The sequence below is a fragment of the Rhipicephalus microplus genome, chromosome 7 (assembly GCF_043290135.1).
Source record: "Rhipicephalus microplus isolate Deutch F79 chromosome 7, USDA_Rmic, whole genome shotgun sequence".
Lineage (NCBI taxonomy): Eukaryota > Metazoa > Arthropoda > Arachnida > Ixodida > Ixodidae > Rhipicephalus > Rhipicephalus microplus.
In genome coordinates this window covers 160227932-160242601 of record NC_134706.1, presented here as the reverse complement: position 1 = coordinate 160242601, position 14670 = coordinate 160227932, and the positions used below count along the sequence as shown (strand labels likewise).

General features: G+C 44.3%; 1 protein-coding gene across 3 annotated transcripts in view; it reads right to left on the bottom strand.

Moving 5' to 3' along the window:
• Positions 1-14670, bottom strand: part of LOC142767112 (putative sodium-dependent multivitamin transporter) — a 239775-nt gene that overhangs the window by 40078 nt on the left and 185027 nt on the right. For all 3 annotated transcript variants that reach the window (XM_075868338.1, XM_075868339.1, XM_075868340.1), the window contains one exon: positions 2954-3126. In XM_075868338.1, the coding sequence (XP_075724453.1) occupies positions 2954-3126 (173 nt within the window). The remainder of the gene's footprint in view (positions 1-2953; positions 3127-14670) is intronic.

Here is a 14670-nt window from a genome sequence, read left to right as displayed (position 1 = left end):
AATAAACCACGTTCGACCGACAGATAGTGAAACAAATGACATGTTTGGCACAATTAATTATCACGGCGCCTGCCTTCATCTTGCTTTGTTCTGTCGATTTTGGAACGCACCTGCTGAAATATTCTGTTAGCGAAAAAAAAAAGAAACGTCAAGGCACCTTTGAGAAAGATGGGTCCTCCTGTCGAATTGTCAGCCAGCCTGTCTGAGGCACTCCCATTGTTCGGCCTGTTTATCTCACTACGTTGCTTCCATCTATTTTAATAATAATTTATTGCATAAATTTTATTCTAACTGAATGAAAATAAAAGAATGACCGTTAATAAATACAAAAGAAAGCGACACAGGTTTGCAGTAGTTCTGTATATGCACAGTTTTTCGCACGGCGTTAGCAAATGAGCAAAAAAAGAAATAATTGAACATGTTGTTTTTCCCCGCCAGCGGAAAACGGCTTCACATGTGTTCCGAAGTTGACAGGAGAAGGAAAATGAAGGCATGCGCCACAAAGATTGGTTGTGGTGCTAAACGAATCAATTGTTTCACTAACTATGGTTTGAACGTGTTCTATCGCAATCAATTGTCTCGTATCAGGGTCTACGTATCGGGCAGACTGGGCGGTGCCTTAATGTGCACCTGCGAGATCACTGCATTGTGACAAAGTCTTACCTGGTTTATAGTTATCCGCCCATTGCACTAAGTGTGGTTGGGTACCTGAATTTTCGGGCACGTCTGTTTATGCATTCATGATGACGCGAAAATGAGGAATATTTCAGAAGCCTTTTCCATAAGAATATACTGAAAGGTGTTCCAGCTCACCTTCTGTATTGCTTTTAGATTGTCGAGTCTCATTTACGGAAGACGCTTGACTACAGTGTATCCTTCCCTGTTGTATTTCCGTTTCCCTTCATGTTTTTTCTATATAATATATTTTGTCGACAAGCCAAAGTTTTATTTTTTGCTGTTTGTGTCCTTTCTTCTGTTTCTCGTGAAAACGCGCTGCTACTGTTTTAGTATGAATGCATGACAAATAGCCCACGTATCAACTCTTCGACAAAGCGAAGCCATTTCTAAAATTGTGAATTTACCTGATTTGCCTCACGCTACAAAAAAAAATTTCTTTGTAGGCCCATGTTTTTCATGAAAGAAGGTATGAACCAAAACATCAGCCACGTTTCATCCCAGCCTAAGACGCATTGCTGCATAATATACTAGCCAATGCGACGCACTCCTTTAACGACAGCTCCACACTTCCTTGCGTGCTATAGCTCAGTAGCAATAAAGCAATGATTTTTCAAGCCCGGCATTGCTGTTTCGTTACTTCGATCTGTTAAATAACTTGATACTTGTCAACAGACGCATTTAGACAGCATCCGCGTAGTAGACTACAAAATAATACTAGAGCCTTAACGCTGGACATATGACAATATGGCTGGATCCACGTGGGCGACATCGGAGCTTACCTTCCCTACGATGGCACTTACACACATGGCTTCTAGGACAGTAGTAATAAGATTACAAACCATTTTATTGATTCTGGGCCTTTAGCTCCGAATGGTTTCGCTTGCGCTAACCTCCGCGAGACATGTCGGGACGTTGCGAGGCTTCGTTCAACTTAGAATTACAGAGAGCTGAGCAGGTTGCTACATATTCATTTTATAGAGGACACAGAGTGTGCCAAGGTGCGTACTTCCTTCATGTGTTCGTGTTTGCACGCCTTCTCTCCTTGACAATGAATTCGCGAGACTTACGCGACAACTGTACAAACAACCGGCATCACCTTTGTCGAGTGAGAAAAGCTTGTAGCGGAACGCTTGTAACACCACGAGGCATCATTATGGAGCCATATCTTGCCATATTTGTGACATCGTCTGGGCATGACAACATGACCTTATGATTTGGCCTAACTTGGACCAGTCCTTGAGATTGTGGAACGCCATGTTAGGCTCAGAAACCATCAGGGGAGTGGGTAGGTGCAAATACATCTACTGAGAGTGACAAGGTAATGTAATGCGTGTCTCTCGCACCATCACACGTTATATCTTCGAAACAGTCTGGTCCCCGAATGTATAACGTATTGCATTATTAGTTGTTAAGGTTAATTTACATCAGAGCGACACGACACTGACATGACCCAGACGAAAACCATCGACCGACGAGTCACCCGCCGACGAAGTCGCCAGACCCCATGATCACACTAGGCCCACGACGCCGATGACGCCTGAAAAGACAGCATTTCATCCTAGTGTAACAAGATAAGAGACCGAAAACCCCAGCAAAATGCATCCACAGACCTGTCATCGGCGTGTCTTCGGGTGATCGGTAGCTCAGCGAAATTTCACCCCATGTTTTTGCTTAAAACGACCACGAAGCGAGCGATCTTAGGGAAGTTAAAAATTCCCTCTCCGAAGCTTCCGCGGCATCTGAATAGGCATGCCGAACACCCAACGGAAGTCTTTTTTTCGCTACCCTATTGTATATACCCGACCCGGTCCCTAGTTACCGTGGATTATGGTGGGGCCTCTGCCGAGTAGCCGGAAAAGGACAATTAAAGAGCTAGGAGCACGGCTGAAAATTAGGCGCAGGTGTGCAAGTTTAATCGGCTTCGCTTCGTGTGCCCCAAACGTGACGACAGAATTAGCCAACAAAAGACTGGGAGCACGGCGAGGCACGGGCGGCACCTTCGAGAGACCACCGGCGGACTACTTTTGTTTTTGCAGTGTACATATGCCTACAAAAGAAAAGACACTCCTAATGGTAGCCCGCAGACCGAAATTGGTGTCGTGTCTCTCTGGTGTTAACGCGCCTTTAGGTGTACTGCGTGGATATGCTGCAATTTTTTTTCATAGCATTCTTGTGTCGAAGCAAGAATGTAGCTTGCTCTTATAGACAGCTGTGCACATACACGTATTCCGATCACCATGACTGCCTAGTAGCCAGCCACGAACATGATACTTACTTTTCAGCTATAGTAGCCTCAACAGAGTCAGGGGAATCAGTAGTGTTGGTGAGTATAGGGCAGCGATCCATCGTCCCTTGAATCACAGGTGGTCGAGGAATGGCTGACAGTCCTCTGCCAACGGCATGCCACAGCTGCAGTGCACAGACAAACAGGCACGCCCAAGCAGCTCCCTGTGCGTACAAAGGAAGGTTACATCAATATGAGCACCCTTATAAGAACTGCAGCTATCCCTGTCAAACTTGCATAGAAATGTTTCATGCATTAGCCGCTGCAAGAAATAAATCAGAATATAAACTGAAGTGGAAGCTTTCTTCAAGAGCCCATGTGCTAACTGCATGTAAAAAAAGGTAATACGGAAGTTTTTTCCATGAGTCTGGATCCTTTTTTATGTTAAACAAACGGTTCATTCAAGAAGCAAGCACAATATATATAAACATACGAATGGCTGTGTAAATTTTAATAAACAACGCAATTGCAAAAAAAAATTGGCCAGTGAAACTCCTAAGCAATAAAATCAGGACCGCACAGAAAGCACATGATGTGGCAGCCGGGCTCGTTCTTCTTGTTCCAATGTGGGATTGGTCCGGCGAGAAATAACTGCGCTATTGGTACACTCAATCTATCTATATGACTATTGCGAATGTTTTGCTCGAGTACACTCATCCGCGTATGGTATGGTTCGGCATAGCTCTGTTAATGTAAAAAATTTACCTACATTAGTAATTATTTCTTATTGTCACGTGATTTATGCACGTGAGTTATATCACTGCAGCGTGACATTATAAGTGAATATTAGGCTCCAGAAAGGAAATTTTTATTATATTGCCTGTATAACCTAATATCCTAGACAGATAACAATTTGTCTTTGTTAACACTCATTATTCTCAGTCATCTCACGTTAAGTCAGGGGCTCCTCAGGGGTCTGTACTTGGCCCTCCTCTCTTTCTAATATAAATCAACGATCTACCTACTAACATTTCATCTAACGTTAGATTTTTCGTGGATGACTGCGTCATCTAGTGGTAGCTTCACTATAATAACGATATCTCAGCGCTTTAATCTGACCTAAAGCACATAAATAACTGGTGCTCAAACTGGCTTATGTCCCTAAACGTCAATAAAACATCTCTACTTTCACCGCAGGAAAGACTGTCATGCACCCTAATAACTTCTTGGTGACCTCCCTGTTCAATCTGTTACTTCCTATACATACCTCGGCATTTTACTTACCGCTGATCTCTCTTGGATGCCCCACGTCACCAATATACCTAACAAAGCTAACCGTGTGCTTGGCTACCTACGCCGGAACTTACACCTAGCCCAATCTTCCGTAGAACTATTAGCATATAACACGCTACTGCGACCAAAGTTAGAATACGCATGTGTCATAACCTCCTTGAATTTGTCGAACAGTACATGCTTGAGCATGGTGCAGTGACCTTTCAGAAAACTTGTGATATGTCAGTGCGGGATTTTTCGGATTTACTGGTATTGTACTTAACGTCCAGATTCGTTAATTGGAATAGGAACACCTATATTAAAAAACAGGGTATTTGCATTGGTGCGGCTATTGCACCCGTCCTTAGTGATATTTGTATGGCACACTTAGATCAAATAATTGATGAGAGGTTGTCGGGAACTGAGTTTTTAAAAATTGTCAGGTTTGTGGACTTATATTTGGTTTTTGAAGTGTGATGTCAAAGAGTTTCACTCTGTTGCTGTTTTCACACTTGGAGTATTTGAGACGGTTTGTCAGCCTCTCAAATTAACACATGAAATGTTATATGGGAGTACGCTGAGGTTCCTAGACCTTTCGTTGCAATTTCAGGATGACCACGCTTGTTGGCTTTATGAGCCCAGGAACAAAAAAGCAATTGTTGCCTTTCTCTTCTTCCCATACTAACGTAGTGAAGAGCTCTGTCGCACAGATGTGTCTTTTTAATTCCTTGAAGAAGTGTTATTATGACCTCATGAAGAAGAGCTTTGAGCAAGAGGTTTTGCGACTGCAGGCAGCAGGTTACCTGCAACGAATGGTTATAATCGTCGCTGAATCGCCACCTAAAATCGGGACCTAAAAAAATAAAATAAGCAGCCTATTTACACTTTCCTACAACAGGGTAAAACGACTGTTGCCCCCTACATCCATGTTGTAGCACACAACCCAAAAAAGAGTGGAAATAAGGTCGGCGTCCAAGTGGTCATGTCTCCTCAAAAAAAAAAACTGTCAATAATATGGCACAAAACTTGTTTTGTTTTGATAGAAAAGTAAGGTTGCCAAATTTAGCACCACAATAGGTATGTTGAGTGTGCACAGTCGGTTGTTTACAGAGTGCCCTTGTCATGTGGTCTTCTTTATGTGGGAACAACTGAGAAATGCATAAATGAGAGGTTAAAAGAGCACCACAATAAAGTGCAAAAGGGCACCGATGCTCACTTGGTGATTCACTGTAAGAAGTGCGGTTGTGTGCCGTATTAGGATAACACTTGCGTGTTATATTGGGACAGAGATTTATTAATCTGTTTTATAGTAGAAGCTGCGGAAATGACACGTGATGATTTTGAGTGTGTTAGTGCATCCTCTATCTCACTCACGCGGAAACAACTTCGTTTTTTTAGATGGGGTGATAGGTAATAACGGATAAGGAATGCACGGGACTGGCACGTGTGCTTTTTGTTGGTCTGCCTTCTATTATTAATTTTTTCTCTTTCACCCCCTTTATAAACCGTGACGTTTGGAATAAACATTTAGTTGCAACTTAAGCGCTTGTGTTTTGTGTTCTGTGTAATAGTTGCTGCGCTTCCTACCAAGATGGATCCTAATTCTATCCGATACACGAAATCGAGGCGCTGAGCAAACATGACGGAATCTGGCGTAAAGAAGAAACAAGCATCGAAAAACGGCTCACGCACACCGCCTCGATGGTGCTGTATCCTCACCGACCAATTTCTTCGGATCTAACACCCAGCGAACTCAAGAAACATCTTGAACGAAACGCGCATGGTGCTGCAGAGTTGCTTCAAGTTCCGAGAGAGGTCCCACCGTTTTCACATGCTTGACTTTGTGGCTCGCCGACAAAACGTCTAGAATTTTCGGGAACCAGGCGGATAGTGTAGCAGCAGAGGGAGTGGCAGATGAAGATGAAGAGGCTTTCCACTTGCGGGTGAAGGCTTGTCCTACAAGCAGGTGAAAAGCGTGCGTTTACCGCCTGTGGCCGAAGACGTGTTGTGGAGTCGCAGCGCGAGAGTGGCCGACGTGTTTGAAGCGAACAAGTTTCTTATTTGGAGTGCGTGAATTGGACGACGCGAGAGTTTCCTGGAAGAGAAATCTCGGACGCACGCAACGAAGCGACATCCAGCACTGGACTTTGAGTGAATGTTTATTTCAAAAGATGCATTCAAGTTTTGTTCCAAAATCTTTCAACAGAACATGTTTCACGAAAATTTTAGTCTATAAGTGGCTTGATTAGTTATTGCGTGCGATTGAATATTAGTGCGTGTTGTATGTTTCCGTTGTATTGAGTGTATCTTGTGTTGTGCAACCCACTGTTTGAGTCTCTTGTTTTTGGTGACATATTTTAGTGAATTATTGCCAAATGTGCATGTTCGTGTGTTGTTGGCTCTGCCTTATTCGACAGTATATTTTTTGTTTTTGTTATCAACTTTCAGCTCTTCCTGCTTATTGGAACCATAGCAGGCGTTTGCGGGCACACCAAAAAGGGACATATTATAAATTGTCTGTGGTTTCGTGGTGCGTTTCGAGAGGCCGACACGTCCACCCTAGGAATGAGCCCAGCGACTGCCTTTCAAATTAAGGCACCAGTGACAATTATTCTGGCGTCCTCAACACGACCTTTTAGTGCACAATGTTTCCGACGTAAGGACAAAAGGGCCTCGAGTCGTCGGTAAGGCTATCGGAATGAGTTTTTTTTTTTCATGGAGTTCTCGCTAACGAGCGTGCTGAGAGTTTTTGATAGCCGGAGTTAGGCAAATGATTTGCGCACGTTGCAAGAATATATTTCAGAGGCACCATTGATCTAGACACGTCATAAGCTGTTGGTGTGAATATGGGTCTTTCTGGCGTCCAACTACGTAAGTGGGTCAGCCAGAAGGAGATCGAAGAAAGAGGTGGATCAAGGAGGAAAAGGCAGCTGAGTTTGACAGAGAGAGAGTGGCGACTCAAAGGGCAAAGGAGAAAAAAGCGGCGGAGCTGGGGAAAGAAAGGCTGGCAGCTGAGAGGGCGAAAGAAGAAAAGGTGTTGCGATTGAAAAACAGCTAGAAAGGGGAACGCTGACAGCTGAGGGGGCGAGGGACAAAAGACAGGCGAAAAAGCGTCAGGGGAGAAAAGAGAAGCTGAGATGGCTGAGAGGAAAAGGAAGCGGCAGCACGAAATAGAAGTCAAGCGTCTCCATTTGCAGCAGCGAAATAAAACTCCCGTACAGGGTAGAGTTGAAAGCAGCAAAAATAAAAATATAGCTTCCGTTTGAATCCAATCAAACTGCTCATAGCGTTTGACGAGAGAAACGACGACCTTGACGCGTACTTTCACAGATTTGAGACAATTGCTAGGGGCCATAATTGGCCGGAGCATCAATGGGCAACTGCTATGAGTTCTTGCTTGAGTGTCGAAGCGCTTATTTATTTATTTATTTATTAGAATACCCTCAGGGCCCGTAGGGCATTACAGAGGGGGTGGGTACAACATATATAACACACAAGAAAAAAAGACAAAATAAAGAAACAAGTATCAGATGCGCAAATCAGGAAGGCAAGATAAGTCAACTAAAAATGTATAAGAATTCAAGCACATACAAGACAAAGATAGATAGTGGAAACTGCGTATAGTTACAAGCATTGCTGAGAAATTGCAGTCTTGAATAACAAAGGGTCTGTTATTGATACAACGGAAGAGGGAAGGTGGTTCCAATCGGCGGCTGTTTTCGGCTTAGTGTGTATTATGGTGCAAGAATACTTTAGGTGAGCGAACGCCGGGACTATCCGGCGCCCGATAATGTTTTGCTTCGCAAGGAGCCCGAGAAACGGCGCAAAATACTTCGCCCCGGCTTCCTCCTCCCTCTCACTGTAGGAAAGACCCGTACGTATAAAAGTAACGGCGCTCATTTATCGTCGCCACAACGCCCTCGCCTCACTGTCAACCTCCTTCCTTATCACCCCCTCTTTCAAAGCGTCACTCTATGCTGGCGCGTGGTTGTTATGGCGTGATAACCCAGTTTTCGAAACCGTCGCTCACGTGCCGGGTGTGCTTCACGGAATTTGCCAGCAGCCCACCGTGGTCCTCAGCCCGGTGAGCCATCTATCGGCAGGACGCAAACGAGACCATAATCGGTCCCTCCCCTCCAAGCACTTGCTTCGCGGCGTTCGCTCACCTAAAGTATTCTTGCACAGTGGTGTGTTCGGTAGGCTGACGTCAACCGATGCAGCTAACTAAATAAAAGTGAAGGCACCTTTACTGAAGCGATTCAGATTCACTATGGAAGGCTTTCGAGACAGATTTAGGACGGGAAAGGCACCTTATGTTGAGATGGCTTCGTAGGACGCTGCTCGACAGATGGATGGAGCTTTCAAAGACAGCCCAGGAGTAGGGTGAGCCTAGAGATCTCTTTATTAGAGAGCGAATTCGCATCACTTGTCATCCGAGCCTGTCACTGTACATAAAAGAGAGAAGACACATGTCACTTAAAGACATGATTGAATCGGTCGATCAATTCTTGGAAGAACAAGCTGGCCTTAATCTTTGCAAGGTCAAGCAAGTAGTCGCGAAGATTCGACAAAATTGGCACCTGTAGAAAACAAACATGCACGAGAGTTTGTTACGTGATCCTTTCCGTCTAACCAAGTGGCTCATCGCGCTAACAGTTGTCGAACCACCTATACGAGCCCCAGTGAAAAAAATAATTGAAATCTGGACATACTGGGCTCAATGTAAGCGCACGTCGTATCGATGCGAGAAAACGGCGCCAAGTAGCCTGTGTGATGCGCCACGCCGAAAAAGATGATGATAAAACGTCATCGACGGATCTGTGGAGCTTAAAAGTGGAAACAGCCTTCCTATTGTGGTTGCTCTCATGAGAACGCACTAAACTGGTGTAACGGCAGTAATGTCAACGCTGCCTGGGGAAGTTCTGAGAAGGTGAATCAAAGTATTAAAAGTCACAGGAAGCTCCACTGTTATCGTGAGGAAGAATTTAGTACGCGGGAGCAAGCTTACATGCAAAACGAAGTCGATTTGCCTAGTTGACAGCTCGGTTCAAATGGTTCCTGATGCTGAGAATGCATGAGGTTGAGAACCTTACTTCAGCGGGAAAGTTACTATCCTGTGCATAACGACCCCCCTCCCCCGCCTGTACAGCCTTATCATTAGAACATCGATGGAGAGCGGCGGCCGAAAGATCCAGATTGTTTGGGGTAACAATCTGGAACAATCTGGAACTTCAGGGTAAATTTGACAAGGTCGTGAAGGGTCTTTTTCAAGAAAAACTTCAGGGTAAATCTGAATCTGTTGGGTGTATGCATCGACCGGGTAAGCACGTAGGAAAGCGGCCTGTAAAAGTGTATCTGCAAGACTTCACAGAAAAGAAAGAGATAATGAAAAACGCAAGAAGACTTTGCAGAAGACCCGAAGATGGAGGTGTCGTCAACGCAGGAACCGCGAGATACAGTAGCGGAGAATCCCGCAGAAAATTTCCACCGCACTCAAGATGAAGCCCTGGTGCAGAGGAAGGATGATATTGAAGTCATCATTGCAGACGAGTAAACATGACGTGCAAAGAAATTTGCAGCAAAACGGCCCCAATCAAGTAGTGTAACGGTGCTGTAGTCACCCCGGCTCTATGCCGTGACGTTCACAAGCTGGAAAGAACCAGCGAAGAGCGGCCAATTGTAATGAGGCTTTTCCAGGGTCAAAATTGCCAATGATGGCAGAGATACCAGTTCCGACACCATCGTTCGAAGTTGCTCGCAGAAATAGAAAGATCAAAAATAAGAAAAGATCGAGCGAGCACCACAAAAAAGGGCGCAAGGGTGGCATGAAGCATACGGGTTCAGTGTTAAGTTAAACGGAAATGTGTTTGGCAGTGTGGAAGCTAAATGCGTTGTATTATTTTTATCTTGTGTCGAGTATGCCGAGTGAGGCTAAGTGTCTCTTGCGGTCACATGATGTATCGATATGATTGTACAAGTCTTTAAAAGAACACAACTGTACGTCCGTATTATATGAAATGTGTGATGGAAAGTTGTACCCATGTACCTGGGGTTCTATTTCATGTTTTGTGAATATGAATTATCATGTGAATTCATTTAAAACGTTCTGTTGTGAATTTGACGCGCGTTGAGTGATGGCGTTGTTTTGTAATGGCGTCTGACTGTTTTGTTGTTTGCAAACTACTAATTTGCGGTGATGTCGAGGAAAACCCTGGGTCCACCCAGAAGGAACTCTACGAGCAACTACTTGATGATGATGCTTGATGTTTTGTGGCGCAAGGGCCATTTTAAGGCCAAAGAGCGCCAGTTCATCTTACTGAAAGTATAGACAACGATTTTGATAAGCGGCTGTATAAGGGCCATAAAATTCGTCACGGTAAAGCGGGTAAAAACATACAAGTAATAAAATCATGACCATGTCGTGAAAGGTGTGCGTGGTGTGAATAGGTGACAAAAGCTGGTGATAAAAAACGATGGTAGACATGTATGGCATTAGCACAAGGGCCTCACTCGTTCATAACCTTGTGTCCAAGGGCCGTGAGGCAAGTGCTTTCCTGTGTAGCCACCGCAGCAAAAACCTCTCTGCAGAGGTTGTGCTACGGAATGTCTGGGTATATTATATGAAAACTACGAATTTCTTTTAAAAACGCTAACAATGATTTATGACTAAAAAGCGGTTCCCTACCGACGAAAATTGCAGGGTGTAAAGGTATATGTTGTCGGTAGGGTAATGGAAAAGGTTGTTTTCTTAGTGTTTCCAAGTGTTTGCACTGGATTAACTTGTGAGGGACAGTTAATGCATCAGCGCCTCTGTTACACAATGGTGGATCGCCACCAGACAAAAGATATGTATGTGTCGTGTATGTGTGTCCTATCCTGAGCCTCATTAGTATTACCTCTGTATGACGGGATTTTGATACTGGCAGCCAATGACCAAGGTGTGGCTTAATAATGTATAGTTTGTTTTGTGTGTGTCTACCCCACTTGCTCTGCCAGTAGTCCCTGAGGTTTCGTTTGAGAGACGACTTAAGATCAAGGGCCAGGATTGATATGGGTGTAGGGGCAGTGCTTTTGTGGACGGATGCAGCAACCTGATCCGTCCTCACGTTGCCTTGGATCTCACGGTGCCCTGGCACCCAGCACACTACAACATGTTGTTTGAGTGTGTAGAGTGTGCACGAAATGAAGTAAAGTGAGACAAGGATTGGGTTTTTTTTTTGTTTTTAAGAGTGTGTAGAGCGGCTACCACACTGAGGGAGTCCGTAAAAATTATTGTTTTTGTATTTGTAATTGCTTGATGTGTTTAGCCACCACAAGTATCGCATAAGCTTCCGCTGTGAAGATACTTGTGCCTGGATATAGAGGGCCAGCATCCGAAAAGGATGGGCCAACAGCAGCGTAGGACACAGAGGAGTTAGACTTGGAGGCATTTGTAAAGAACTCAGGACGTTTGTATTTGTGTTGAAGTTACAGGAAGTATGTTAGGATATGGGCAATAGGCGCATGTTTTGTAACTTCTAGAATAGACACATCGCAGTCTATAGTCTGCCACTGCCACGGTGGCGGGTATGCTACAGGAGCCATTAAACAGTCTTCAAGTGACACTCCAGTTCCCTCAGCTAGACCCTTCAGGCGAACTGAAAAGGGCTGCCTCATCGAGGGCCTGTTTTGAAACAGAATGGAGCTCTACAAATCATTAATAGTAGAATATGAGGGGTGCTTCTTGTCTGCTTTCACCTTAAGGAAATAAACAAAGGACATGTAAGTTCTCTGCAGATGAAGCGACCACTAATTTGACTCAACGTAAAGGCTTTCTACGGGGCTGGTGCGAAAAGCACCCGTAGAAAGGCGGATGCCCAAATGGTGCACGGGGTCCAGCATCTTCAAAGCACTTTGAGTCGCAGACTGATAAACAACGGCCCCATAATCTAAGCGGGTTCGAATGAAGCTTCTATGCAGATTCATGAGACATTGCCTGTCACTACCCCACGTAGTACGTGACAACACTTTTAAAACATTCATGGCTTTTAAACATTTTGTTTTTAAATACTTGATGTGCGGTACGAAGGTCAACTTGTTGTCCAAGATTAAGCCTAAGAATTTATGCTCCACATTAACAGACAGACGTTGACCATTCAGCTCAATGTCGGGTTCTGATTGCGTGCCTCTCTTTCGGGAGAACAAGACACACATGCTTTTTTGTGGGTTCAGTCGGAATCCGCTTTCCTCTGCCCATTTGAAGACCTTGTTTAAACCTAACTGAACCTGCCGCTTACACATTGCCAGATTGCAAGATCTAAAGCCAAGCTGGACGTCATCGACATATGTACAATAAAACATATTGCGAGGGATGGACAAGCACAAGGAATTCATTTTTATGAGAAAAAAGTGTGCAGCTAAGTACACCGCCTTGTGGCACGCCTGTTTCCTGGACAAATGTTTGGGAAAGAACCGTGCCCACTCGGACACGGAATGTCCGGTTTAACAGGTAACTTTCGATTATGTGAAACATTCTTCCATGCACGCCAAGGTGGGACAGGTCTCTTCGAATTCCAAAACGCCATGTTGTATCATAAGCCCTTTTGATATCGAGGAATACAGAGAGAAACTATTGTTTATGGGTGAAGGCGTCTCTGATTTGTGCCTCGATACGAACAAGGTGGCCTGGTGGTGGATCCACTTTCTCAAAACCCGCACTGAAATGGGTCGAGCAAATTGTTTGTTTCAAGGAAACGTACAAGTCGCCAGTTTATCATATTTTCGAAGACTTTGCACAAGCAGCTTGTAAGTGAAATTGGCCTATACCTTGAAGCTAAAGAAGGTTCCTTGCCCTCTTTTAAAAAGGGAATAATAATAGCCTCTTTCCAGGAGGTAGGAATAGTGCCAGAAAACCAGATAGCATTGTACAAACAGAGTAAGGTTTTTCGTGTTTCGGCTGGTAGGTTTTTGAACATTTCATACACCACACGGTCAGAACCTGGGGCAGAAGTACTGCAGGAGTTTAGAGATGTTCGAAGCTCAGCTAGACTGAAAGCTTGGCTATATGGCTGGTATCTAGTGGATTTGTGTTCGAGTTGCTGCTTTTCTATTCTTGTTCTGTATTTTTGAAAAGTGTCAGTATAGTGGGACGAGCTGAATACCCGTTCAAAGTGTACCCCGAGGAAGTTTGCCTGATCTTCCAAGGTATCACCTTGAGTGTTTACGAGTGGGAGTGAGTGTACTTTTCTTCCTGCTACCCTTCGAACCATGTTCCAGACTTTGACCTCTTGTGTATATGAATTTATCTGTGATAAAAACTTGTGCCAACTTTCCCTTCTGGCCTGCCGACGCGTTCTCCTTGCTTGAGACTTTAGTTTCTTGAAGGTGTCAAGATTTTTGGCTGTTGGTGAGTTACGAAGCAATCTCCATGCCCTGTTCTGTTCCTTTCGCGCATTACGACACTCTGTGTTCCACCATGGGACGTGTCGTTTGCCGGGCATTCCAGATGTTTGCGGTATGCACCTGGCTGCTGTGTCAGTTAGAAAAGCTATGAAGTACTGCGCAGCTTCATCTATGTTTAACCTACATATGTCTGTCCAACTCAAACGAGTAGTGTTGTGGAACTGTTCCCAGTCTGCTTTGTTTATCAGCCATTTGGGAACATGTAGAGGACATTCATATTGTGTTTGTGGACTCAACAATACAGGAAAACGGTCACTTCCAAATAGATTATTTATGATTTTCTATTTCAGTAGGGGTAGGAGTGAAGGCGATACGATGCTGAGGTCTATAGACGAGTAAGTTTTGTTGGCAACGTTATAAAATGTTGGCTCTTTCCTATTCAACAAACAGGCACCGGAAGAGAAGAGAAATTGTTCAATGAGACGACCTCGTGCATCAGAGCGAGAATCGCCCCGCAGTCCACTATGTGCATTTAGGTCCCCAAGAAGCAAATAAGGTTCAGGCAGTTCGTCTATTAAAGACTGTAATTCACGTCTTTCAAGACGTTGGTGGGGAGGTACGTACATACAAAAAGCAGATGTTGACGAGTTTGTTTAAAAGTACCGCTCGAACAGCCACCGCCTCAAGGGATGTCTGGAGTGGTAAATGTTTACACGCTACTCCTTGATTAATGATAATGGCTACGCCACCGGATGACGCCACAGCATCATCTTGGTCCTTTCGGTATATGACGTAAGCACGTAAAAAATTGTATTGGAGGATTTTAGGTGTGTTTCTTGTACACACAGCACTTGAGGCGAGTGTTTGTATAAAAGCTCTTGGACGCCATCGAGGTTTTTAAGCAGTCCTCTGACGTTCTAATGTATAATTTGTGTTTCTATATTGGAAGTAAAGTTGTGCTGTGTGTACATTAAGTGAGTGACTTGTTTAAGCGAAATGCGAAAGGAACTACTTGAAATTAAAACACTATTTTCTGAGCTGAGTGAACAGATGCTTGACTTTAGGCGTACTGTCGAAAATATAGCGAGTGCCCGCTCAGCACAGCATGAAAACAC